Source organism: Lepidochelys olivacea, assembly GCF_965140295.1.
Source record: "Lepidochelys olivacea isolate rLepOli2 genome assembly, chromosome: 21".
NCBI lineage: Eukaryota > Metazoa > Chordata > Testudines > Cheloniidae > Lepidochelys > Lepidochelys olivacea.
In genome coordinates this window covers 1,296,519-1,323,353 of record NC_140431.1, presented here as the reverse complement: position 1 = coordinate 1,323,353, position 26,835 = coordinate 1,296,519, and the positions used below count along the sequence as shown (strand labels likewise).

The 26,835-nt window shown below is 41.8% G+C and overlaps 1 protein-coding gene across 3 annotated transcripts in view; it reads left to right on the top strand.

Annotated features, from left to right (window-relative positions):
* MAGI3 (membrane associated guanylate kinase, WW and PDZ domain containing 3) overlaps positions 1-26,834 on the top strand; it is a 211,099-nt gene extending 184,265 nt beyond the window's left edge. For 2 of the 3 annotated variants that reach the window (XM_084611306.1, XM_084611305.1), the window contains 6 exons: positions 9,376-9,561; positions 13,360-13,462; positions 15,240-15,366; positions 16,875-17,018; positions 21,092-21,230; positions 23,501-26,834. In XM_084611306.1, the coding sequence (XP_084467432.1) occupies positions 9,376-9,561; positions 13,360-13,462; positions 15,240-15,366; positions 16,875-17,018; positions 21,092-21,230; positions 23,501-24,537 (1,736 nt within the window). In that variant the 3' untranslated portion in view covers positions 24,538-26,834. Of the gene's footprint in view, positions 1-9,375; positions 9,562-13,359; positions 13,463-15,239; positions 15,367-16,874; positions 17,019-21,091; positions 21,231-22,985; positions 23,075-23,500 lie in introns of all 3 variants that reach the window. The other variant, XM_084611307.1, reaches the window with a different exon arrangement.
* Position 26,835: the final 1 nt, after the last annotated feature.

Sequence of the window (26,835 nt, the reverse complement as noted above, 5' to 3'; positions counted from 1 at the left end):
ATATGGTTTCTCTCCTTTGTACATTTTGTAGAAACTTTTGCATGTACAACAACTGAAGTGGGGGTGGGAAATCACTCCTTACCAGTACAGGGGAAAAGAGAGAGAAACATATCCTTGTGATTTGATGACTTTCAGAATGTGTAAGGTGCCCAGACTGTGATAAGTGTGGGAATGGATGCACCGGTGTAGTCAAGGGTAAATGCAGGTAAACAGAGTTTACCCACTTCTCATTTGGGGAATATGGAGCTTAGTTTAGATTAGTTTACCCACTTTTTTTTACCACCACATCACTGGATGCAGAGAACAAATATGCACACACGTACTCTTTACACTCTCGGTACAGCAGTGCCCAGTAGATAAAATCAGCTATTGGGTAGTTAGTGCCTGGATAAATCTCTTGCTAATAGAAGTATACTTACAAACTTAGACCTGTGAGATCCATTCAGGGGGTGTAGGTTATTACTCAGGTCTCTGGCTTTCTCAGATCTCAGTATTTCGAAGAAAGCAATGGAGGAATTAGTCAGGAGAACATTCTGTATCTGCCTTGTGACATGTTACAAACCAGAGATATTATCCTAAGCAATTTAGCGTATCTTAGGGTTCTAACTTGTGGATTTGGCAGATGGATCAGTTTGTAAGATAAAGAGCAGAGTGGACCAAGTGAAAATAAGAAGGTATCTTGTAAGTAGCGATAAGAGACAAGCTGCTTGAGGGAGGCATCTGAAATTCTCCCTAATTAACAGAAAGATTTCTGACCCCTAGCACTAGAGTAATTTAAAAGAAGTGCCCATTCTTTATAATCAAATACATTTTGTATTGAATGTGATCCTGGGTGCCAGACTCCCAGAGCTTGCCAGGTAGCAGTTATTAACACCACCTCTGCATAGACAGATGTGCCTACCTTTCATAAACTGTTGACTTTTATGAGATGGCTTCCACACTCTTCTCAGATACTTTTGGCCAAGATTTGAGTAGTTCAGTTTTAAAATGAAAAGGTATGGTCAATCTATAACTAGGCCTGTTGGCTGGCATTGTTGCCCTTTGTGAGAATTGGAGGGATGGGTATGGTTCTCTCAGTTCATAGAGAATGAAGAGCTTACAGCCAGGCTGAGCCTTGTAACACAAAAGGGATGCCAGACAGCTCAGTGGATTTACCCAGGGCACAGCAAGTTACTTTCTTGTTTTTTCTCCCTGAGATGTGGACACTCGGGTATCTGTACCCCAGTGATCTGAAATCTTTTGTCCCCTGCTGTGAATCAGTTTCCCAGTAACTGCCCTAATGATCCCAGAGCACTTACTGTAATAATGACTTGAATGTTTGCGTGTGAGTAAAGGGATGTTCTTCCAGCCCAGACTATTTACACTGACATGTTGCTCTGCCTTATTTCTCTGTTATTATACTATGAAAAAGCAGAAATACAGACAAAAGCAAAAAGAAAAGGAGTACTTGTGGCACCTTAGAGACTCACCCATTTATTTGAGCATGAGCTTTCGTGAGCTACAGCTCACGAAATGAATGAAGGATGAAGCGAGCTGTAGCTCAGGAAAGCTGATGCTCAAATAAATGGGTGAGTCTCTGAGGTGCCACACGTCCTCCTGTTCTTTCTGCAGATGCAGACTAACACGGCAGCTGCTCTGAAACCAGACAAAAGCAGCGACTCTGAAAGAAAATCATTGTCTTATTATTTTGTTGAGTTTACATGATACATATTTTGACTGAGTGATTTGAAGTCTTGGCTAAAACAATATATTTTTAATGAAATTTAGAACGAAACAGTGCAAAGTATCAGTGAAGGTTGTGAAAGAGTGAGCTGCTGCGGCGTGGAGAATTACTACAGTACCAGCTCAGCCCCCAGAAGTGCCGACCTCTGTTCTATAAAACCAGTTGCTATAGGAACACTTGGGACAGGAGCTGTCACCCTCTGATGCTGTGCTGTGATTATGTGACCTGTGTTAGCGATATGAAAAACTAACTCTTTGGACTGGTTTTCTGTTGCCTTGTCAGAGTTGGGTGACATTAGAAAAATGATTATTAACAAGTAAGCAGAATTGTACTGTGTAATCCTGGTACTGCATCATTAGAACATTCTTGCCAGCATACCATCCAGAAATTCTTTCATCAAGTTGAAACTGCAATGAAAGTAGTTGGGTGGTTTTGTTTTTATGGGAAATAACAGAAGATAACTGGATCCCTATTTCAGCATTGGAAGTGCTAAGGTAGCAGTCCCAGCCTGTTTTTAATGCTTGTAAATAAGAAACATTGGTATATCAGTGTATTGCATTATGCTGGAACATCTTTGCAACATCTCACGTAAGAATGGCCATACTGGGTCAGACCAGTGGTCCATCTAGCCCAGTATCCTGTCTTCCTGCCAGGCCAGATGCTTCAGAGGGAATGAACAGAACAGGGAATCATCAAGTGATCCCGGCCCTGTCATTGAGTCCCAGCTTCTGGCAATCAGAGGTTTGGAGCATGGGGTTGCTGGCTAATAGCCATTGATGGACCTATCCTCCATGAACTTATCTAGCTCTTTTCTGAACCCTGTTATAGTCTTGGCCTTCACAACACCCTCTGGCAAGGAATTCCACAGGTTGACTGTCCGTTGTGTGAAGAAAGACTTCCTTTTGTTCATTTTAAACCTGCTACCTATTAATTTCATTTGGTGACCCCTAGTTCTTGTCTTATGAGAAGGTGTAAATAACACTTCCTTATTTACTGTCTCCATGCCAGTCATGTTTCCGTGGACCTATATCATTTCCCGCCTTAGTCGTCTTTTTTCTAAACGGAACAGTCCCAGTTTTTTTAATCTCTGCTGTGTTGGAAGCTGTTCCATGCCTCTCATCATTTTTGTTGCCCTTCTCTGTACTTTTTCCAATTCTAATTGTCTCTCTTTGAGATGAAGTGACCAGAGCTGAATGCAGTATTCAAGGTCTGGGTGAATAGGGATTTACATAGTGACGTTGTGATATTTTCAGTCATATTTTCTATTCCTTTTCCAATGGTTCCTCACATTCATTTAGCTTTTTTGACTGCCGCTGCCCACTGGGCAGCCATTTGCAGAAAACTATCCACGATTCCCATCGTTTTGTATATATAGTTGGGATTATGTTTTCCAATGTACATTACTTTGCACTAGGGTTGTCAAGCGATTAAAAAAATTAATCCCGATTAATCACGCTCTTAATAATAGAATACCATTTATTTAAATATTTTTTGATGTTTTCTACATGCTCGAATATATGTATTCTGTGTTGTCATTGAAATCAGAAGTGTACAATACTCACTTCTTATTTATTTTTATTACAAATCTTTGCACTGTAAAAACAAAAGACCATATTTTTCAATTCACCTAATGCAAATACTGTAGTGCAATCTCTTTATTATGAAAGTAAACTTACAAATGTAGAATTATGTAAAAAAAACCTGCATCCAAAAATAAAACAATGTAAAACTCTAGAGCCTACAAGTCCACGTAACCTTACTTCTTGTTCAGCCAATCACTCGGACAAACAAGTTTTTTCACATTTGCAGGAGATAATGCTGCCCTCTTCTTGTTTACAAAGTCACCTGAAAGTGAGAACAGGCGTTTGCATGGCATTGTTGTAGCTGGATGCGCTAAAGATTCATATGTCCCTTCATGCTTCAACCACCATTCCAGAGGACATGCGTCCATGCTGACGGATTCTGCTCGATAACAATCCAAAGCAGTACGGAACAACGCATGTTCATTTTCATCATCTCAGTCAGATGCCACCAACAGAAGATTGGTTTTCTTTTTTGGTGGTTCAGGTTCTGGAGTTTCTGCGTCAGAGTGTTGCTCTTTTAAGACGTCTGAAAGCATGCTCCACACCTCATCCCTCTCAGATTTTGGAAGGCACTTCAGATTCTTAAAACCTTGAGTGCTGTAGCTGTCTGTAGAAATCTGATATTGGAACCTTTTTTGTGTTTTGTCAAATCTGCAGTGAAAGTGTTCTTAAATCAAACAACATATGCTGGGTCATCATCCGAGACTACCATAGCACAAAATATATGGCAGAATGCAGGTAAAACCATGGAGCAGGAGGCATACAATTCTCCTCCAAGGAGTTCAGTCACAAATTTAATTATGCTATTTTTTTTTTTTTTTTAAACAAGCATCATCAGTATGGACAAGTCCTCTGGAATGGTGGTCAAAGCATGAAGAGACACATCAATGTTTAGCATCTCTGGCACGTAAATACCTTGCAGTGCTGGCTACAAAAGTGCCCTGCGAACAACAGTTCTCACTTTCAGGTGACATTGTAAATAAGGAGTGGCATTATCTCCCATAAATGTAAACAGGCTTGTTTCTCTTAGTGATTGGCTGAATGAGAAGTAGGACTGAGTGGACTTGTAGGCTCTAAAGTTGTACATTGTTGTTTTTGAGTGCAGTTACGTAACCAAAAAAAATCTACTTTTGTAAGTTGCATTTTCACGATAAGGAGATTGCACTACAGTACTTGTATGAGGTGAATTGAAAGATACTATTTCTTTGTCATTTTTACAGTGCAAATATTTGTAATCAAAAGTAATATAAAGTGAACACTGTACACTTTGTATTCTGTGTTGTAATTAAAATCAATATATTTGAAAATGTAGAAAAACATCTAAAATATTTAGTAAATTTCAATGGGTATTTTGTTTAACAGTGTGATTAAAACTGTGATTAATCAAGATTAAATTTTTAATTGCAATTAATTGTTTTTAGTTAATCGCATGAGCTAACTGCGATTAATTGACAACCTTACTTCGCACTTATCAAAACTGAATTTCATCTGCCATTTTGTTGCCCAGTCACTCAGTTTAATGATATCCCTTTGTAACTCTTCACAGTCTGCTTTGGACTTAACTATCTTGAATAATTTTATATCATCTGCAAATTTGACCACCTTCCTGCTTACCCCCTTTTCCAGATCATTTATTAATGACTTAAAATGAACCCACTGGGATATTTTACACAAGATAATTCATCAGTTAGTTGTAACTCTACAATCCTGTGATGCTTTCCTCTTCTCAGATAACTCTTACATAAATTATATTAAAAATGTAGGCCTTAAAAGTGGGAGAAGAAATTAAAGACAATACAATTAAATCTTTAAATGGAGGTAAAAATTGAGAGGCATCAATGTCTGCTCCTTTATAGCAAGTAACAAGTGTTTGCTAGCTCATTAATTACAAGCCTGAATGGTAAATTAAGGTCAGATTTCTGATGACTTTCAGAAAGTGTTTTGAGATTTGCGGTCATAGTTTGAAATGCCAAATGATAATGTTAAGTACATAATTCTGCACCCCTCTCTCTCCATTCACCATCCGTTCCCTTTCAATGAAGCATGCTTGGGAGAAATAATAAAGACGTTAGGAAGAAGACAGAGACCTTCTCCCTCCACTGGGCTTTGGGTGCACATAAGGGATTTCAGGTGAAATTTCAGTTATGACGGGGAGAGCATCAGTGAAAGGGATGGCTGGAACCAGTGAAGATCTTTGGTGACAGTCTAAGGTAGAAATGTGAGCACTGGTCCAAGAGCCATCGTGAGAGACTTTAAGGATCCATACAGAGGGGAGCCATCTTTGCTACACCTTCAGGGATCCAGGTAAATCAAAGGCAGCTCTGGTTGCGTGGGAAGGCAGTATGCTGACAGATGGGCTTTGATTTAACGTGAAGTTCCTCTGGCACCAATGTATCGGAGCTAAGGCAGCACAATGAGCTGAGGTTTCTGTTTGCTCCCTACTGGTGCATTGGCCTCACGTGAGCTGTTGAGTGCAATTTGCTGTATTGACTTACAGATCAACCACCACCAACCTACAATTTTCCATTAGCATCACTCCAGATCTTGCTAGTTGTCAGAGCCTGTGGGAGCTGCTGGGAAGTAGAGATACTGGCTGATCTCTGCCAAAAAGAAGCCTGAAGAAAAGTATTGTATTTCTGAGAAAAGGATGCTCATATTTTGCTACCAGTGGAACTTTCCTCTGCCCGTTGGAGGCTTTTTAGTTCTGCCCCCTCCTATACCCAGCCCATTGCTTGGTCCGGCCTGGGGAAAGTGACTAATATGAATGAGCCCCTTAAAAATACTCTCCCTCTCCCTTACTTTTCGCTTCCCCTTCTCTTTCCCAGTCCCATTGCTCTGGCCCCTAAAGGAATGTATTAAGAAGAGTGGAGTGAGGTGAGCAGCCTGGATAAGCTAATCTGGAGAGCTGGTTAAAACTTACTATATGGAAAACACCAGGGGTTATGGATGCAGATCCATCTTGATGTGGAAAAATTGGAAAGAGTCCAGTGGAGGGCAACAAAAATTATTAGGGGACTGGAACACATGACTTATGAGGAGAGGCTGAGGGAACTGGGATTGTTTAGTCTGCGGAAGAGAAGAATGAGGGGGGATTTGATAGCTGCTTTCAACTACCTGAAGGGGGGTTCCAAAGAGGATGGATCTAGACTGTTCTCAGTGGTAGCTGATGACAGAACGAGGAGTAATGGTCTCAAGTTGCAGTGGGGAAGGTTTAGGTTGATATTAGGAAAAACTTTTTCACCAGGAGGGTGGTGAAACACTGGAATGCGTTACCTAGGGAGGTGGTGGAATCTCCTTCCTTAGATATTTTTAAGGTCAGGCTTGATAAAGCCCTGGCTGGGATGATTTAGTTGGGGATTGGTCCTGCTTTGAGCAGGGGGTTTGGACTAGATGACCTCCTGAGGTCCCTTCCAACCCTGATATTCTATGAAGCCCAGAAATGCAGAAGTAGGAAAAACCTTTGTCCAGAACCTTTACTTCTCTGGCTCACCTTTGCATTCTGTCTGACTACACCCAGCACCACTGTCATGAGCCACATTGTAAAGTAAATGCAGTCTGAATGTTTTATTTTTCTTCCCTAGTATTGCAAGGTATTTGTACTTGTATCACAGGATCAAAAAGCAATCTGTGCGCCTATATTTACCATTGCTGCATCAAACTCCTTGTATCTATTCCTCCCTCCAAAGGATGCTTCAGTACTTCTAAGCAAGCAAGCAAGCAAGAAAGAAACCAACCTCTTGCATATGGCAGAACAAAGTGCCTCAGAGAATCCTGATGCATAAGATTTTATTCATTCTGTGCAGATGTGATCTGCTTCCTTTAAAGGTTTTCGTTTAGGCATAATAATAGCTCTCATGTGCCAGGGGAAGGCTCTTAGTGGCTTTGCCTGGTTAATATTTTTCCTTCACCCTGCTGGCTTTGCATGCTGTGTGGGGTTTGTTTTGTTCCAGTGGATCTGTCATAGTTGGCTTGTTTTATGTATAAAACTGTCTGGCAAGCTGTAATGAAGGGAAAATGACCGTGGAGATGGAAGTTTCTTAGGACAGTGTGCAGCATAAAGCTGTTTGCAGACCTTTGACTTTGCACACTCGATACGACAGCAGAGAGATACCTGGGAATTGGAAATGGAACACGCCTATCCCCATGTGTCCCAGACTGGAACTCCATACCGTGCCACTGCCTGGTCCCACGTGTAGTTCCTGAAAGAGGCGCATTGGTCATATCTAACGAGACTGACCCCATGGCTAAGAGGAGGATCAGTCAGGCCAAGACTCCAGCGGCGTCTGAACAGGACAAATGCTCCTTGGTACCAGTGGGCTGGAAGGGTTCCCATAGTCACCTTTAGGAGCCTGTAAAGTTTTGCCCTTTCCCACTCATCTGCTCTTTTCTGTTTTCATAGTGGCCGTCTTCCCCACTCTGCCAGTGATACCAGCTTCAGCAACCTATTAATCCATGCCACTTTGATGCCTAGCTCCTATGGTTCTACTAATCAAAGGCATTATATAAGAACTGGGTGGTATTCCACACTGTGTACACAGTGTGTTCCATAGAAATGCATACTCCTTTCACAATTTAACTTCCACTTTTTATTTGCTATAACATTATATTAGCCATATTAATTTTATTATATATTATACATGTATTTATGGATGGACTACCTTTCTTGAGATGCTCTGTAGGGCCACTGCCTTCTCATTCACATCCCTCTAAAATACCCTCTTTCGTGGCAATGTTTGTTTGAGTACTTGGGGAATTCTCTGTCTAATTTTTTTCACATTGATATTAAAACACCTGGTCAGTTGCCTAATACCTTTTGTTACTTCCCTTATGTCTGAGTGCCTTTTAGATGATAAGGGACCATACCTTCTCTCCTGTTTGCACAGCACCTCGCACATTGTGAAGAATCTAAAAAACGCATTCCAGTAACGCCCAAATATCCTGTGTATAGACTGACATCCTGCTCAGCACATCTGACGTAGCTCAAATAAGCCACAAAGCTGATATATTTATTTTGTTTAATTCATTGGCTCAAGTAAAATTTGTTTTAGATGGAAAAACTTATAATTCAAATTTTAACAGTACACGACCCCTTATGACCTATTCTGTTTTAGTATAAAAACTGTACCCTGTACAAACCAGACGGACAAATCAATGAGTGGGGAATCATTAACTGTTGGTTGCCTATTGATAGCCAGGCAGTGGTGGAAGTTGCTACTGGCAGCGGTGCCACCTTCAGGAGGTTATCGCAGAGCCACATGGCCTATAATTTCACACCTGCTATAAACTGAAGGAGGCATGGTAGGAAATTTATCTTGATAACCTGTGTTTCATAATGGCAAACTTTAAGATTCGTTTAAGGGAGAGTATGCATAAGTAACGTTGTGTTACCTGTAATCTGCCAGATTGGTGCACCAAGTAACCGCTTTGGAAGTGGAACCAACGATGCTTTACAATTTTCTCTCCATTTTATCTAGTTATAGGTTTAGCCACACAGAGCAAATCAGAGGAAGTAGTCTTTTCCCATTCCTCTGACCGTTTCTCTGTTTACATGCATCCCTATTTGTCTTGCACATCAAAGTGGCAGGGTTGATTTATTGTCATTCGCTCCAATAGTGCCTCCTTCCATGTATGCAATGGAGAGAAAACTCTGTGAAATTATATGATGCCCTTTTTTGCTAAGGCTCTTGATTTTAGCTTGCTCTGATTTAAGGGTAATGAACCTTGGCTGCCAACAAAATGAAACACCACTACAAGATCCACTTCTTCTTAGTACTCAACCTGCGTGGCTCAGACAGCCAGTATTGCAGGGTGTGTGGAATTCTCTATATCAACCCCACCTGCTGCCTATTGTTAGCCAGATTCAAATGTGCAGGTCAGAGTGACAATAAACAGCTAGTTCCTCTCAAGTTGTAAGCACTCCATGGTAAAGCCACTCTGATTTATTTGAGATAGGTAACAGCAATTGTTTACATTTGGAGTGCTTCATATAAATGAACAGGAACAGCAGCTGCCTATTAACAAGTACAGTGTATGCTGAAAACGCTGACATGCCTCTTCTTGGTTCCCTAGTGATTCCCCACAAGATCGGGCGTGTTATTGAAGGGAGCCCAGCTGATCAGTGTGGGAAGCTGAAAGTGGGAGACCGTATCTCAGCTGTGAATGGGCAGTCAATCATAGAGCTCTCCCATGACAGTATAGTGCAGCTGATTAAAGATGCAGGCCACATGGTTACCCTGACTGTCGTTGCTGAGGAAGGTAAGAAAAATGCCTGCTTATTTCTCCCCAGTGCGGATACTAATGGTGGCACAGCCTGCAGGGTGCGGCGTCCTGCCACATGATCACCAAGTATTTCTGTAATAAAATAGATACAAAGCCCCAGAGTCTGGTTTTATATCTTCTTAAGTTAACAAGCTGAAAAGGAGGTGGTATAAAGACGTTGGAGGTTTTAGGAAAATAATCTACCTAGTGAGTGACGGATTGTGGAGCTCATTTCATTTGCTTGATGGAAGCTGGGCACAAGTGCAGAGGAGTGGGGGAGGGGAGACACATGCAGAGATGGTTTTATTGAAAAGACAAGATTCAGGCATTATGAGAATCAGTGCTGTGGTATGGAGACCCCTCCACAGAAATCGGAGAGAGAGACTGCTCCTGACAGGAAATATTCCCCATCCAGCTCTAGCACTTCTTAGCGTGAAAAAGATCTGATCCTTCAAGTTTTAGAAGGGGGAAGAAATTACTGCACTCTGGGATGTCAGTGAAAAGTAGAGTTGAATTTTCTGAGCTTACTTGGCATCCTAGCGTTGTGCAGCAGGAATTCCCGTCAGGAGAGCCTCTGCCCCAGAACTAATCGGTAAGTTCCTACGGTGCTATTGCCTATGCACGTCCACAAGGCATTGCGAGTAGCATGGGTCAGCTCTGCCTCGGGGGTCCTGTTGCCAAACAGAAGTCAAGCACCCTAAGGCCTAGCGAATATCCAGTTCTTAGACATCCTGCCCTGCTGGGCATTTTCAGTGTTTTCCTCTTGCTCTGTGAAAATGCACAGATTTGCCTGATGCTGCATTTCCAGGACACAATAGAAACATTTTGTGGCCCTTAGTTCTTCTAAAGATACATCTGGAGAAAACTCGCATCCTGATCGCTGTTTCTTCTGCAAAGCCTCTCAGGTTGCTAGCAAATTCAGCGCACAAAACAATGAAATCCTCTAAGCAGCAAAATGAATATTTGTGATGCCAAAGTCCCACCTTCAGAAATGGCATTTTCTAATGAAAGCTCCCATGCAACTCTGCTCTTAATATTATATTGTTCCCTACACAAATAGTTCACTATAAATGTGTAAAATCCAATCGTTTGAAGAGAGAGCTTTTTTCCAGCCCTGCTTACCACTGCATTTTTCTGGATTGCTGCTTGTAGGTTAAACTAAAGTTGCTATAATTATTTTGCAAGTAAGATGGGTTTCTCCACTCTTAAATAATAAATACTTAAAGCTAGTATGTGGATAAAGCCAACAAATGATTCCTTCTCATTTCACATTCATTGCAAATATTTAACATGGTATCTTGGCCTTTCATATAGAATATCAAAGACTTAATTTACCTGCTTATTAATGCTTGAAACAGAGAGGCTCTTTTTATTTATAAAATCCATTATATTTCAGTGTCGCTTTCATGATTATCAGATCAAATTCATTTCAGGCCACAGGGATACAGCTCAAAGCAATCACCCTGCCTTTAATGCAGTTGGAGTTTAAGTTGAGGTTCCGCTAAGTCCATTTCTATCTAGTTTTTAATCAACCTCGTCTCTGAGATAAATTGCCTCTGCCATTAATATCTGAATGTAACACCCCTTTTCACACACCCTGTAGAAACCCTGATCTTAGCTTTTCTCCATTCCTAAATCATATGGGATTTGCAGATAAAATTCAGAGATAAAACATGGACCTGAGTGAGAATCAGTATTGGGAAAAAAATGTCAGTAATCGATTATAAAACCAGCCCAAAGTGACCAACAGGAGAAGCCATGTGGCTTGGAGATTTATGTAATGTTTGGAGGAACTACAGAAATCCATGTTGCTCATAAACAAGAGTAAATTACTGCTTCTAAAATAATCACTGGTTTAAGTTTGGGGAACGTAGTTCAGCTAATGGCACAGCTGCAGTAAGCACCAAGTTCCAGATCACAAAATACTCGGCAGGTACTATCCTCCTTAGAGCAGTCAGACCCTGGGGAAAGCCAGGGCACACATTAGATCATGCAGACCTCTCAATCAGTTACACACTCTGGGAAGCAGGTTGGGCTTTATAGGGTTGGATGCCTGGCTACTGCTGCCACTAGTTAGTTGCATTGTGAATAACACTGAGGGGAGAGAGAAATACCCATTTAGCCGGAAGCTATTCAGCACCATAGTGCTCAAGCCCAGACTGACTTTGCTGTTCCCCAATGTATCTTCTGTGCTGACCTCTTAGATTGGCAGTGAAAATGCTACAATGCAACTCTCATCCCTCCACTACTCCCCTCCAGCTTTCACAAATGTGTATTCTTTACTTTTCATCCTTTGTCCCAATTGTGTCTCTAATTCTAGAATAAGTGAATTCCGCTCCATGCTCCAGAAGACATTTTATAACAGCCCCTAGTCATGTACTATCCAAAAACATGGGAGAGCAGGATGAGTGGAGGAGCTGAGAATTCATGCAGACAGATGGCCTTTTTCTTACCTGTGCTTATTAACTAAACCTTTGAACGTATGCCAGGAATAAATGTTGACGTTTGTCTTGGGAGGGAAGAAAACCTCTTCAAGGCATGTCCTAGCAATAAGGCCAGACAGCCCTGTGATGAACTCTGCAGGGTCTGGTATAGCTGAGAAATGCTGCAATCTAATTTAAGAATCTGTACTGAGAAGCAGTAATATGCTTTCCTTTACTTCTATGTGCATAATTACTTGTGTTTTTCAGTTATTACCCTGAAATGCATTTACCTAACACACTCCTAGCAACAGTGAGCTGGAATGCCTGTGACACTTTCCATTATAAGCCCTTATTTTCAGGGTTTGCAACTGAACTATAAATGTTCATTCCAGGCTAAAACTTGCCCTTTCGGGTTTCTGAGTGCATTTTGGAGGAATATGGTTTGCTCTGCTTTTTGAGTGGCAGTCACTTGGTATTTCAAAATATGGTGAGGTTTTTGTAAGTCATTTGATCAGACACATACAGTAAATGTGTTCTCTGTGTCAGAGACAGGTTCGCTTTGTGAAGGCTGCTAAGAGGGATTTTGTTAAAATGTCATTATAGGTAAATTGACTGTTAAGGCTCTTTGAAGAGAGGGAGAACATTCCGATATTCCAGTTCTGATTAAAATATCTCCTTTAATACAGTTTCAGGAACCATTTGTAAACTTTCCCTGAGAGTTTACCTATGATAGATCTTCTCCATGATGGATTAGCAGATGTGACTCTCAGTAGTGCCTCCAAGAGCCCTGCTGGGTTGGGCTCAAAACCTGTTCACAGTGGAGCTGGAGTAGGGGTGGGGGAGGCATCATGATGATCTTTCTGATGATTTGTTAAATCACTATCAAATACTTTTTTGGGGGGAGGGACGATCCGCCCTGTGGATTTGTCTAGTTCTGACACTGCTCCTGCCTTTACCAAGTTACAGACAATCGAAATCTTAATATGTGCTGTCATTCCTAGAATAAAGTAGTTTAGGTTAGCAGAAAGTTCCTCCATGGGGAGGATGAACTTCACCAAATACCCTGATTTATGGAACTGAATCTAGAAATCTCCGCTTCAGCGCAGCATCAACCTGGCATGTGACTGTCATGCAGCACAGATCTGCCCAGTAGCTTATCCTAAGGGAAACAGAAATTCTGTTTCTCCTGAAATTTTAAATTAAAAACCCTGCATTCTCACTCTGGGCACCTGACAACAAGAGCTGCTGTTTACCTAGAAGAGTAAGAAATGCTCAGAACAGCAATTAACTCTCTTGTGCTGTTTACTCCCCTCATACCACACAGTGTATTTTTAGAGGTCTGCTGTAATTCTGTTTTGTTTGACGTTATTAGAACACCGTGGCCCCCCTTCAGGAACCAACTCTGCCAAACAAAGTCCAGCCCCACAGCACAGACCTATGGGAACAACACAAGCCAACTCTGCAACAGCAGACAGGTATGATGCCTTTGTTTTCAGACAGATGGGAACCAAAAATGAACAAAGATTGAGCCTGGCTGGTGTGATAGCCCCAGCCTAAGTCATCTTTGGGTGAATCCGTGCACAGAAGTGAAGGGAAGGAGGGGCAGCCAACTGTGGGTCATGTTCCCCATATCCTGCAGCAAGCCCTCATCTAGGTGCATGAGTGCATCATCCAGGGCACTGCCCTTGACTGCATCTAAAAGGCACAAATACTCCACCGTTCTGGGTACCTAATGAGGACTTTAAATTGTGAGGAATTGTTGCCTCAGTAATTCCTTTATCAGCCTGGCTCTTATAATCTCATGTAACTGTTAGTGTTCATGCTGTGTGCTGTCTTTAGCATGTGTTGTGGGGAACTGTAATCGATACACAGACTATGCTCACTCAGAGCTGAAGACTATCCCTGTTGTGTTACAGAAGAGGGTATCTGCTGAAGGGGTTGAGGAGAAATTAGAAATGTCATTCTTGTATGGCTAGGCTGTTCAATGACCTGATAAATCAGGAGGCAGATATCTAAGACCAGCCCTGATCAGAGATGATGCTCCATCCCTTCAGCACTTTTCTCAGACCAAGGGGTGATTACTTATAAGTGGAAATCACCCAATAAAACCCCAATCAATAAATGGTTCATAAGATCCTGGGAAAAAGAAAAGGAGGACTTGTGGCACCTTAGAGACTAACCAATTTATTTGAGCATGAGCTTTCGTGAGCTACAGCTCACTTCATCAGATGGATTCAGTGGAGCTCACGAAAGCTCATGCTCAAATAAATTGGTTAGTCTCTAAGGTGCCACAAGTACTCCTTTTCTTTTTGCGAATACAGACTAACACGGCTGTTACTCTGAAAAAAGATCCTGGGAGACGCTGTCAATGGGGAAAACGTTTACAGGGATACATTGGCTGTGAAACAGAGTATCAGTTATATAGCACAATGAAGAGATGGACATGGCTGGATTTTTCACCGATTTTTCCCATATTAGCATTACCATTATTACATAATAATTCAGCAGTACCCTACTACTGCAGGTAGCTGTTTGGATGATCTTTTCTTACCTGCTTCAATTAAAACAAACATTTAAAAATTACAAGTTTTCTTGATGCTGTCATTGCACAGTTTAAAGCCATTCATAGCAGTTCTGTGGTCTTTTTCTGGATGGTACACACAGATATTTTTTAATCATTCTGATGATGGCAGAGAGTCTGGGATTAAATCCTCAAGTGATTCATTTCCTGGATTTTGCATGTTTGTTACATTACTCAGAAGTACCTGATCATGTTCTGTCTGTGTATGAATTGGGGAGACTTCATTCTTAGGATAAACTAAACATTATAAACTGTTGAAACTGTCTCACTTGTGAGGGAAGAGAGAAGGGTTCCCTCTAAATGAGAACAGAGGGTAAGACTGAACTGCTCTTTTTGGTACTCTTTATAATCCTTGGTTTCACAGAAGACACCAGTGTCAGATGTCCCTAACTCGGGAATTAAATAGCTGATGCAGCTCCTTGGTGCCAACCAACAGACTGACGATTGATGATCGTCTGTTGATGTGCTGCAGTAGGTTAAGGTTATAAATAACAGATGAAGAAACAACTATTAAATACCTTTTTAATTGTATAAGCTTTGCATAAGAAAACCATATTGTTGTACAACTGACGTTTCTTGCTGGTCCATCCAATAGTAACTATTGCAGATTAATTCAGTTTCCATGTAAATGTGACCTGAGTAACTTAAGCTTTCCTTCCATCAATTTGCAGGGGAGTCACAGAAGATGAAGCTGGAAGAGAACTTTCCAACAGTTACAGGCTTCCCTGGCCTGAGCACAAGCACTTGCCCCAGCCTGATGGCGGTGTTCTCTCCATTGTAGGCAGCCGTCATTCTCAGGTAGACACCTATCCTGAGGAGCCAAGAGTCTCTGCAAGATCCTGGTGGTACTGAGGCCCTAAAATTCAACTGCCTTGTATGCTAATAGTATAGGGCAGGAGTAGGTAACCTATGGCACTCGAGCTGATTTCCAGTGGCATTTACACTGCCCAGGTCCTGGCCACCGGTCCAGGGGGCTCTGCATTTTAATTTAATTTTAAATGAAGCTTCTTAAACATTTTAAAACCCTTATTTACTTTACATACAACAATAGTTTAGTTATATATTATAGACTTGTAGAAAGAGACCTTCTAAAAATGTTAAAATGTATTCCTGGCGCGCGAAACCTTAAATTAGAGTGAATAAATGGAGACTCGGCACACCACTTCTGAAAGGTTGCCGACCCCTGGTGTAGATTAACCTTTCCCTTAGGAGATACGGTGTTGAGATACTCTTTAGGAATGTGCTGACTAGGCATGTGTCAAACAGTAGGGAGGATGTTTTGCTAATAGTTAGTATTTTAATGTTGTTATAAACTTAGTTTAGTTTAATATTGCTGATCATTATAGTTATAAAAGAAACAACAAACCTTTGAAACAGAACTACTGTAACATCTTGGGAACATTCTATATGGAAAAACAGTTCATACATATTTAAGAATCTTAGAATTAAACTGCTCTGCAGATTTTGGCTGGGTATAACTCAGAGGTGGGCAAACTACGGCCCGCAGGACCGTCCTGCCCGGCCCCTGAGTTCCTGGCCTGGAAGGCTCGCCCCTGGCCCCTCCCCTGCTGTTTCCATTCCTCCGCAGCCACACAGGCAGTGGGGCTCTGAGCAGCATGGTAAGGGGGCAGTGACAGCGCATGAGGGGGCTGGGTAGGGGGTCCCGGAGGGCAGTCAGGGGACAGGGAGCAGGGAATGGTTGGATGGGGCGGAGGTTCTGGGGCGGTCAGGGGTTGGGGAACAGGGGGAGTGGGGTCCTGGGGGTCCTGTCAGGGGTTGGGGGTGTGGATAGATCGGGGCAGTCAGGGGACAGGGAGCAGTGGGGGTTGGATAGGGGGTGGGATCCCGGGGGGGACAGTTTGGGGCGGGGGTAGTCTTGGGACAAGGAGCAGGGGGGTTTGGATGGGTCGGGGGTTTCTAGGGGGACAGTCAGCGGGTGGGAAATGGGAGGGGACAGATAGGGGGTGGGGGCCAGGCTGTTTGGGGGGCACAGCCTTCCCTACCCAGCCCTCCATACAGTTTCGCACCCCAGTGTGGCCCTCGAGCCAAAAAGTTTGCCCACCCCTGGTATAACTCCACCTCATACCAAATCATATGATGTGAGTTTGTGATGAATCAGATTCAATTGCATGTTATAATGAATCAGATTCAATTCCATCCCTTCATAGCTGTGTATTAAAACCTGTCTAGTGTGTGAAACTGAAAGGATTTCTCTGGTTTTATAAAATACCTTTCCTGAAAATGTAGGAAACTAACAAAAGTTAAAATTCCTCAGTCCACAATTGTTTATCTCATTTCTTATGCAGAGTCTTGGCTGTTCTCCAGTAGAACTGGAACGAGGCCCTCGCGGTTTTGGATTCAGTCTTCGCGGAGGAAAGGAGTACAACATGGGCTTATTCATCCTTCGACTTGCTGAGGATGGGCCTGCCATCAAGGATGGAAGAATTCACGTGAGTGTCAGAGACACTGATGAATTCAAACAGGTTGGGCTCCTCAGGATGTTCATTACCCCGTCAAAGAATTTGCTTCCCTGCAAGTGGTTAATGTCTCACTGCACACACAAAACGGTTATTTACACTGCTCCAGTCTAAGAGTTGTAATTGCAGAGATGTAGCAAACTGTGTTGGTAGTTTTAATGTTTCAGGAAGTAAAAATCCCAGCAGCATGCAGGGGGAAAGAAACGTGCTCTCTCTCCAAAAGACATAGCCTCTCCCAAAGAAAGCTGGACGCCATCTACCCTAAAGACATAGTAACAGATGTTTCTGATAATGAATTCTTCTCTATAGACAGTAGTTGGCCAGAATAAGTGCCAAACAGAATTTTTGGAAACCCAGACTGAAAATAGCACAATGAAATGCAAGTCTGTTGGAAGGTTCCCAGAGTCCAGGTAAATGTGGGTTTGTGAGAGCACCCAACCTTTGTTTTTAAGCTGAGCTTTCGTTGTTCAGCATGGAATTTTAAAATGTTTCCAAACCAAGTGCCTTCCCTACCAATGTATCCTAATGTTAATTCTTGTGTGTCATGTCTAAGAATCCCGCTGTTCAAATATTGTCCCCTAAACAAACCAAATGTGTGCAAAGGGAGAAGGCAGTGTCGCCGCAGTTGGAGACTGTAGCGGGGCAGTGACCCTGCTCTGGCCCTGAAAGGGTTAAAAGCCAGCCCTTGCAGAGGGCTGGGGCTGAGAGCTGATAAGAACAGGCTGATTGGGAAGGCAGCCACAGCTGGGGCCATGCCCCAATCAGGCCACAGCTGGCCTGAGAAAAGAGCTGTGAGCCAGGAGCTGAGGCAGTCTCTCTCTAGCTCTTGAGAGAGAAGGACCTGGCTGCCTGGGAGAGAAGGGTACTTGAGACAGAGCATTGCTGGGGAAAGGGTGGAGGAGTTGGGGAGCTCCGGCCTCAATAGAGGCCTGTACAGGGGCTGGGAGGAGCAGCCCAGGGTTCGGCAGAGGCAGGTGGTCCAACCTCCTTGCCAATGATGTGTGGTTTACAGACTGCAGTCTGCCCCAGTGAGCGGAGCCTAGACGATGACTGGCAGCAGCCACTGAGGCAAGGTGGGGATAGAGGGTTGGGGGTTCCCTTGGGAGGGGAGACCCAGAGTGTGGGGACACTGCCAGGGGGCAGCATCCCACGGTAAAGGGCACCAGGATCTGGGAGGGACACGGGGCCAGCGGCAGGCAAGACACTGGCGTGCAGAGGGTGCTCCGAAGGCTGGAAAGAGCTAATTCCCAGGACAACTAGCAGGAGGCACTGCACCAATGAGTCTCATCTCGCTACAGAGACCAAATACAGTTCTGTAATTACTGTCCATAAAATGACTTTGTACTGGCTGAAGCATGGAACTGAGCATCAGGGACTCTTAGTTCTGATTCCATTCCTGCCAGTGACATGTGATACAGCCCTTTACACAAGTCACTTCACTTTCTCTGTCAGTTTTGTAGTGTGCAAAGTGAAGGCAGTAATAGACTACTTTTGAGGGCTGATGTCAGGCTTAATTGGATGCAAAATTCAAAGAGTTAAGTTTTAATGTGCTAATTCTTAGCATTTACAGTCATTAGTTTTTCTTATGCTTGGGAGATTGCTTGAGTCTTATAGTGCTGCTTCTGTTTTCTCTTGTACTGCTCTTTCAAGTGGGGTTATGCTAAGCTCCAGAGCTTTGCGTTCAAGTCACCAGCATGTGAAGACTTCCCAGCTGCAAATAAACTTGGACTTTCATTGGAGAAATTTCACAGCAATAAACAGAATCAAATATATACAATTCCCTGAACTCTGTCTGGGTTCAGCTTTATAAACTCCCAATCTATTGGGGGGACACAATATAACTCTTCAGGCTCTGTTCTCAAAAATGACATCAGCACACTTATCTGCTTTCTCCTGTGGATCATCTGTGCCAAGAACGGGTGGGCTGTAGGGTAAATTTGACTGTGGGGTATTCATAATAAAACAAATTTCAAATATTCATCTTCACATTGGAACTCATCGTTCTTTCATTATGCTTCTATGTGACATCTGCATTTCTCCAAAGATCTGGTAGGCCAGGCCAGATAATTGTGTAATAAGATCTCTTCCTCCTCTCACCAGAGAGAGATAGGAAAACAAAGCTGTGGTGTCCTCCCTGTTCCTCTTCCCACGGCACTTTACCTAGCTGATCACACCCAGCTCTTTCCTGTCTCCCTGCAGGTGCTGATCACCTTCTGGTCATCTAAACTAGGGGATTCATGGTTTTAGCAGGGCTCCTCTTCCACTGTAGCAGTCTGTATGGAGCAGCCCACTGTTATCTGCTTCCTGCCCCTGCTAGAGGCAGGTATTGTTCCATTTCAGAGCTCCATGCTGACTGACATAGAGGGTGCAGTCTTGGCTAGGCTGTTTCCCAGGGGACCTCAGTGAATTAGCTGGGTGCCTGCACTGTATGGGAGAGGCATATTCAGCTGTGTTTAAAAGGCCGTTTCCATACTTGAAGCAGTAACAGTTTCACACCTGAACTATAGCACCCTGAAAAATGGGTTCATAATGGGACAGCCTCATCTCCTGTGCCTTGGCAGAAGGTATGTGCCCCCACCAGCCCTTGAAAGGGACATGCTTTCCATGTCCACTGGGCTGATCATGCATATACCCGGATAAAATTGGGAGCTCTCCCTCATCCTAGTGCAGCTGCACCAGAGGTGGCAGCCATGGAAGCACTCGAATAGGCTGACACCGGAGTCCTCTCTGTACCAGTGCTCCCCTTGTTGCTGCTGTCACTGGAGCCAGACCCCGCTGGGAATCTTGAGTCCTGAGGGCCAGCAAGGCTGAAGAGGTGTCGTTATTATACTCCATGTGGTGGAAAATATTTGCAACCATCTCCTTCATGGTACCTGATTCTTGCAAGGACCACTTCTCATCGCTGCTGTTGCAGAGGTCAGAGGGATGAATAGATGTAATGCTCAGAACAAAACATAAGGAGTGATGTCAATGACAACTGAGGGAGCAGGTTCTGGAAACAGGAGGTACCTCTAAATTCTTCCTGGCCAGGACAGAACGTTTCCGTGCCTAGATAAGCTTGTACACTAGTCTGTGCTCTCCAGGCTTTCCCAATTCAGCCACTGAAATGGAACTAGGCCTTTCCCAGCCCCAATTTAAGTAGTACGTTTGGATACTGACACAAAGGAGCTCTAATAACCCAGTTTGCAGCTGGTTTGAACACTAGATGGTAAAACGCACCTCGGCCCTGTGTTTTTCCAAATGGCTGTATGTCGTCGTCCTCATTCATTTATTATTGTATTAGTGCTCCATGATCATAGGGTTCTATGTGGGACTATCACCTTCAGTAATGTTTTATGAAACTGATCTAAGTAAGATACATGCTCTTTAAACTGCAACTTTTATGCAGTAGTGACACCTAATGGAAAATCGGTTTAATTGCAAGACGGACCTCATGATCTTTCATGGGTTAGAACCCAAATGCTTGGATATTCTGACATCCATTATCTGATACGTTTGTAAATTTGCATCAAAGTCCGTAAAGCTGATATCTCACTAGTCGGGACTGAGCTAGTATTGTCGTACAGTGATCTCTCTCAGAATAATAAATCCTTTCCTTTATGAGCAACCCTCTCAGCTATATTAATATAAGGGTGTTTGGTTGTAATTTTAGAGTAATTACCACATACACATGATTTTAAGTATCTTCATGGTGCAAGTCTTTATAACAGAGCATCAACAAATTACTTTTATGGAGTGAAGATGTACTCAAGAACATGGATGTATTAAACATTTATCAAATGGAAAATTCATTTCAAGTAACCTGAGCCCTTGTAGGGAAGCCAGCTTGGCAGAATATCTACATGAAGAATTCACTGAACAGCCCAATGGCTGAATTACATTAATTGTATATGTTAGTGGTTGTACGAGAGTGGGTTTCAGAGAATAGAAGGGACTAGGGAAAAGAAAAGCTTGAGTCGAGCTATGGCTTTTCCTATATTGAATAAGAATCCAGTTACAGTAGCTGTGCTTCATGAAGTTTAACCTGGCTGGTATTGTCTTTTCAGGTTGGTGACCAGATTGTTGAAATCAATGGCGAACCCACCCAAGGTATCACTCATACACGAGCCATCGAGCTGATTCAAGCAGGAGGAAATAAAGTTGTTCTTCTTCTGAGACCAGGGACTGGCTTGATACCAGATCATGGTAAGTTGCAGGTTGTGCCAGTTTGTCCCGAGGGGACCGGGGGAAGGTGGTAAATAGAAATGTGTGTTGATTAATGTCTAAAGAGGTTGGATGCTGTTGTGTAAGCACTGAAGCTATTCAGCAATATCCTTCCATTTCTGCTGACTTTCAAGCTGCCTGTTTTCATACAAGCACAAATAATGTGACCAGAAAAAAAAAAAACAACTGTTGCCACATAATAATTTTACTGAAAAACCTTGGAAAGACGCCATGACATGTAATGTTGTTGCAAGTATTCTTTAGGCCATGCTTTGTTCTGATGCTCCCATCCATCTCCAACTTCATTTCTGTGTTTCTCTACACACATTATAATTAAAGACATAATTTGATTTTACATTTGAATAAAATCTCATATGGTATTGGGCTTCTGTCACGCTTCACAACCAAGATGATTATTTTTGTGGGTGCTTCAGTTTCTCTTATGAACTTAAACTGTAAGACGTTAAAAAACAAAACTTCTGAACGAGTGAAAGTTTTGCTCTCGGAATAGAAAACTTTAATTGTGACACTTGTTTTTTGCACATAAGGCGGCAAAGCACAAATCCCTAAGCAAATTGCTTGGGCAGAAATGCCTGTAAGAGCTTTGACTGAGTTCAACTGCAGGGCATGCTCCAAAATCAAAGCTATTTGTGGCTGTCACAGTATTTCAAAGCAGAGCACACTGAGAGCAAGAGAATTTATTCCTCCCCATCCCAATTCTATCCTTTCAACCCTTCGCAGCTGCTGTAAGGCTTTAGACAGGAAAGTATTTAAACCATGTAAGGATCCTTCTTATAGCGTAACAGCTCTGTAGTAAAATTGGAATGGTTAGATACAGAGCCACTTTCCCTTTGTAAAAGCCCATGACTTTCATAAACAAATTAAAATCTGACACCTTGAACCTTCAAGCATAGTGTAGCCTATGCAAGTTTTTAGCATTCTATTATATGTAGGCAGGACTCGACCTCCACTTACAGATGAAATTGTCTAAAAATGTTTTCCTATATTTTTCCCTTCTCCCCACTGAGCTAGAAAATAACTTAAAACATCATGGTCCTAAAATACACTGCCTGGTTCCATCAGAGCAAATAGTACAAAGAATAAAAGCAAAGTATCTCTGAACTACAGGAAGACTTAGTCTTGTTTTTATCCTTTTTGTTAGATCCCCTCAATTGTCTTCTATTGAGATCACATGTATCTCCTACTGAGATAGCCCTTATGCTAGTAAGGCTTGGTTAATTAGTATTTTGAAAACTTAAAACAGATCTCTTGAGATACTGCTGAATTTTTAGGCTAGGCTACCCTCTAAGAGTGTAGTAAACCTTTGTATGCCTTATGTGTCTCCCCTAAAAATAAATATTAAACACATCTGTGCCCATAAACAAGAAAGGAGCCCCTCTAAGTGAATTCCAGGTCTCTCTATTGACTGTCGGTATTTAAGCATACAATTACAAACCTAAGATCTGTTTTGCTTTTTCATGCAGTTATAAGTATTTGGCACAGAAGTGTGCTGCCTTTCATAACAATAGCAGCTGTCAGTAATATTCCATAGCTCCCTCCCTCACAGAATTCTGCCAGGCCTAAGTGCAGCAATTTAGTGGGGAGGGGGGTGGCTCTTCCATACTATCACCCTGTTGGCTCTTGTGTTCTGCATTTGAATCGTACACTTCTAGTGAAAGCTTTTGCTTCCTGTGATTTTTGGTATATAGTCCTGGGCTTTTTCTCTTCCTTATTCAGGTCTGGCTCCTTCCAGTTTGTGCTCCTACATGAAACCTGAACAACATTAAGGCTTTCAGTGCTTTTCTTGGTCTTTCCTTAAAGACTTGGTAAATCTGCATGTCTTGTGATTCACCTCTTTTTTTTCTTTAAGTACATTGCTATAAATAGTAACCTCACCTTCTCCCTGTTTTCAGTATTCTTTTGGTATGAATTGCAACAGTGTAGGATAGGGATTTTTAATTCTGCTGCGTGAGGCCTATAGCTATGCTGAACCTCACAAGCCCTTACCAGCATTCTTAGCCTGTATTTTTCCCAAAAAAGTTGTTTTCTGTGAGCTAAAAATTTAAGTTTACAGCTGAGTGAGGAAATCTCCTTTGTTTAGTGTGTTATAGAATATAAGTTTGTTGTTTTTTTTTTAAAAAAGTGTTTAGATCACGTTGTGGAAGTTCATTACATTAAGATATTTTAGATAAATGTTTGTGAATATTGGTTAAGTGATTTTTTGTCACACCATTGTGCTGCTTCACTTCCAGGTGATCAAGATAGTTTTAATCCATCATCCTCAAATATAATATATGATGAACAGCCACCATTACCCACCTCTGCAGTATGTGATTTACCAGTACTGGAAGACGCTTTAGCGAATGTTCACATATCTGAGAAACTGGAAGAAGCTAAAAACACTGTGCCTGAAAAGAAAAGCACTTTAACTGAAAACCAGTCTAAGCCGAAACATATGTCTTCTACCCAGGAGCATATGAAGAGATGGGACCAGCCTACCAGTTTAGATTTAGTAACTGATGACGACATTAGAAGAGAGAGAGCAGAGAGTCCAAAAAAATTGGGCACATCTGGGGAATTGCAGCAAGCAGGGCTCCACAGTCCAAGAAAAAGTGAGACACAAAACACACACAGCAATCTCTCAGACCAGTGTGAGCAACCCAGGAGAGGTGAGAATACACACACACAAATCAATTTAAAAGAAACTTCCAGAGGAAACAGAGGCAGATCTGCCAGTCCCCAAAAGCATCCCAAAAAAGAAGAAAGTGGGGACAAGTCAGACAAGTTACTAGACTCTCAAGATAAAATAGCTGGTGGTGATGGTGATGTTGAGACTAATGAAAAATCAGGAGTAACACAGCAAGACAGAAAGCAGAACATTGCTGGGAAGAAGAAGAAGAAGAAGTCTCAAGAGAGAAAAAACCCAAGAGCAGATGAAAAGACTCTTCCATTAAATAAGGCCAATGAGCCTAGGAAAAGAGTAGATGAAGATGAAAAAGCCAATACTGGAGAGCCAACTTCTAGCGACTTCAAAACTGCAAGTCTTTCTGATGTTTCACAGCTTTCCATGGGAAAAAAAGTTAGGCTCCAAACACAAGATCCAGTTATTCTGAACAAAGACCACACAGAAAAAGGCTTGGAGCCAACTGATGAAACCAAAGATGATGGAATTTCAAAACCTGAATGCAGCTTTCTAGTTAAGAAAGCACCAATAACTCCTGGACCTTGGAAGGTACCAAGTGCAAGTAAAGTCACAAAAGCAACAGGTGTCACTGAAAAACGGGTTTGACTGAAACATTTTTAGAACATGTTTTAATCAGGTTTCTAATATGGTCAATTAAAAGCATCTTTTTTCCACAAAGTTGTCATTTTTCAGAAACTAACTCCAGGGGCTGGAAAGTACATTTGATTTGTTCTTAAATTAACTAAGCTGCATGAAGGAGCTCTTCCATAAGCTGCTGTCCCCTCATCCTTTGAAGGCAGTGTCCTGCTGCTCTCTCAACATTGCACTGCTAAGGCTTTCTCAGATAGTATTGTGAGTTTCTGAACAAACTTTAATGCCTATATTGCCAATGTGATCATGACTCACTTCTTGTGCCAAGTTATCTACTGTAGCCAATCAATTTAATCCTCCTGGTAGGTTTTCCCCAGACTCGAAGCCAAGATTTTGTTTGAAAATAGCTATTTTCTCAAAGGCATGTCGCATGTTTATATAGGGGAATAATTAAGAGTTCTCACAACTTCAGTAAGAAGGTGAGTGTGCTGGTTCTATCAACTCTAGAGCAGCAAATGAGCCACTGATGCTGCCCCACTGGATTCTTTTTCTTAAAGTTCCTAATAGCCCATGTGAAATTTAAAAGGATAATTGCATTTTGGTGTGATCTATGGGGTTAGTTTTGCTTTCTAGGAGCAAAACAAATTTGCTTAATTCATTTAAGGTAATTATAGTAACTATCTGCAAAACATGTATTGCAAATATCATTTTGAAGACTAAGTGGTGAAATCCTGGCCCTGTTAAGTTACTGGCAAAAACACCCATTGGCTTCAGTGGGGCCATGATTTTATCTGGTCAGTTCTTTGGAAATAAGGAATGGATGTGGTGCTGTGCTTTCAACCTCCCTCTGGTACTGTATGTCAAAGCACCACATACGGTATGTTTTAAAAATACTTGGAAATGTCCCATCTTTACCTGTAAAACTAAAAATTGATATGTAAAAGCAGTATTTGAAACAGAAAATCCTGCTGTTGCAAACTCAGACAGAACCAACCACCACCAACAGCTTCTTAAAAAAAAGTCCCTCTTACCTGTGCCTACTATTAGAAATCTGTTTTATTTGTGTGTAATTGCTTTTGGTTGAGTGAGAAATAGTTGACATACAGGGTACATGAGACTTAATATCTATTGTTTGGGCTTCAATATGTATTTAAATAACATTGAGGAATGTTAAGATATTTTTATATCAGTTAACTGTAGGACTAGCAGTCTGCAGAAATTTCATGGTTTGATTTACTCAATAGCATTAATAGATTTGATTTTCTGACCTGTGCTAGGTTTTCAGTGACTGCAAATAAAAAAAACAGTAAAAGGGGCTGGGCCAGTTCACAAAAGCAGAGGAAAAAGGTAAGGAAAGTCAAGATCAGTTGCTGTATCCTTGTGTTAAACTAATCTGACTTGCTCATTAAAAATATAATTGAACTGCTGCTAAGTTGATTAGCCTCCCAAAGCTTAAAAAAATCAGTTTTGACTGGAAGCTAGAAACTTTTGAAATAGACAACTACTCAGCAGTAGGCTTAAATGAACAGTGCTTTAAAATCTGTTTAATTTACAACATCTGAACTGTCCTCTGCTGCTTCACATTTTATGAATCCATCAATTTGCTGTAGCATAAAGTGTACAAATCCTCAATATTGTAGAGTTTGACTGTGAAAGTATGGGTTAGCCTATGTAGATATTAATCCTGTATTCTTGGTTGATAAACCTGTGGGAGCCTCTTAAGTTGTATGCACTTGTTTAACCATTGAGAATAGTACCAAATTCAGAAATTTAATACCAAGATGAATTAGCACCACTGAAATTGTTATCAGCAAGTACCCATCCATCCAAATGCTGTTTTCTAATTGTTAACGTTGTGACCTGCTTTGGTGTCCTCTGTTTGTGAGTCTTTTCCAGAGAACTTGTACCTGTACTTACTGTATAAGGTGACTTAGCAATGTGGCCTTGGAATGCTAAGCAACATATGGATGTACTGGATGTAAATGTTTATATATTGTACAGCACCTTTATATACACACTGAGGTTCTGACTAGAGAGACCTGTAAATCGCTCATTATTTTTTATATAGATATATTAAAAAGAAACTCCCATTCACAGCCTGTTCATTCTTGCACTTTTAAATGTTAGCTGTAGACTCATTTTACAATGATGCGGTCTGCATTAGAACTGTCTTAACTAAATATACAGCCCTAAACATCCATATTTTCCACTGATAAATTGCCTTTGTCATCTGAAAGTTACCTTACCTCCCTTTTCAAGTGTGACATACTCAGCCACAGTCCTGCAAAATATAGTACCAGCTGTTTGATGGAG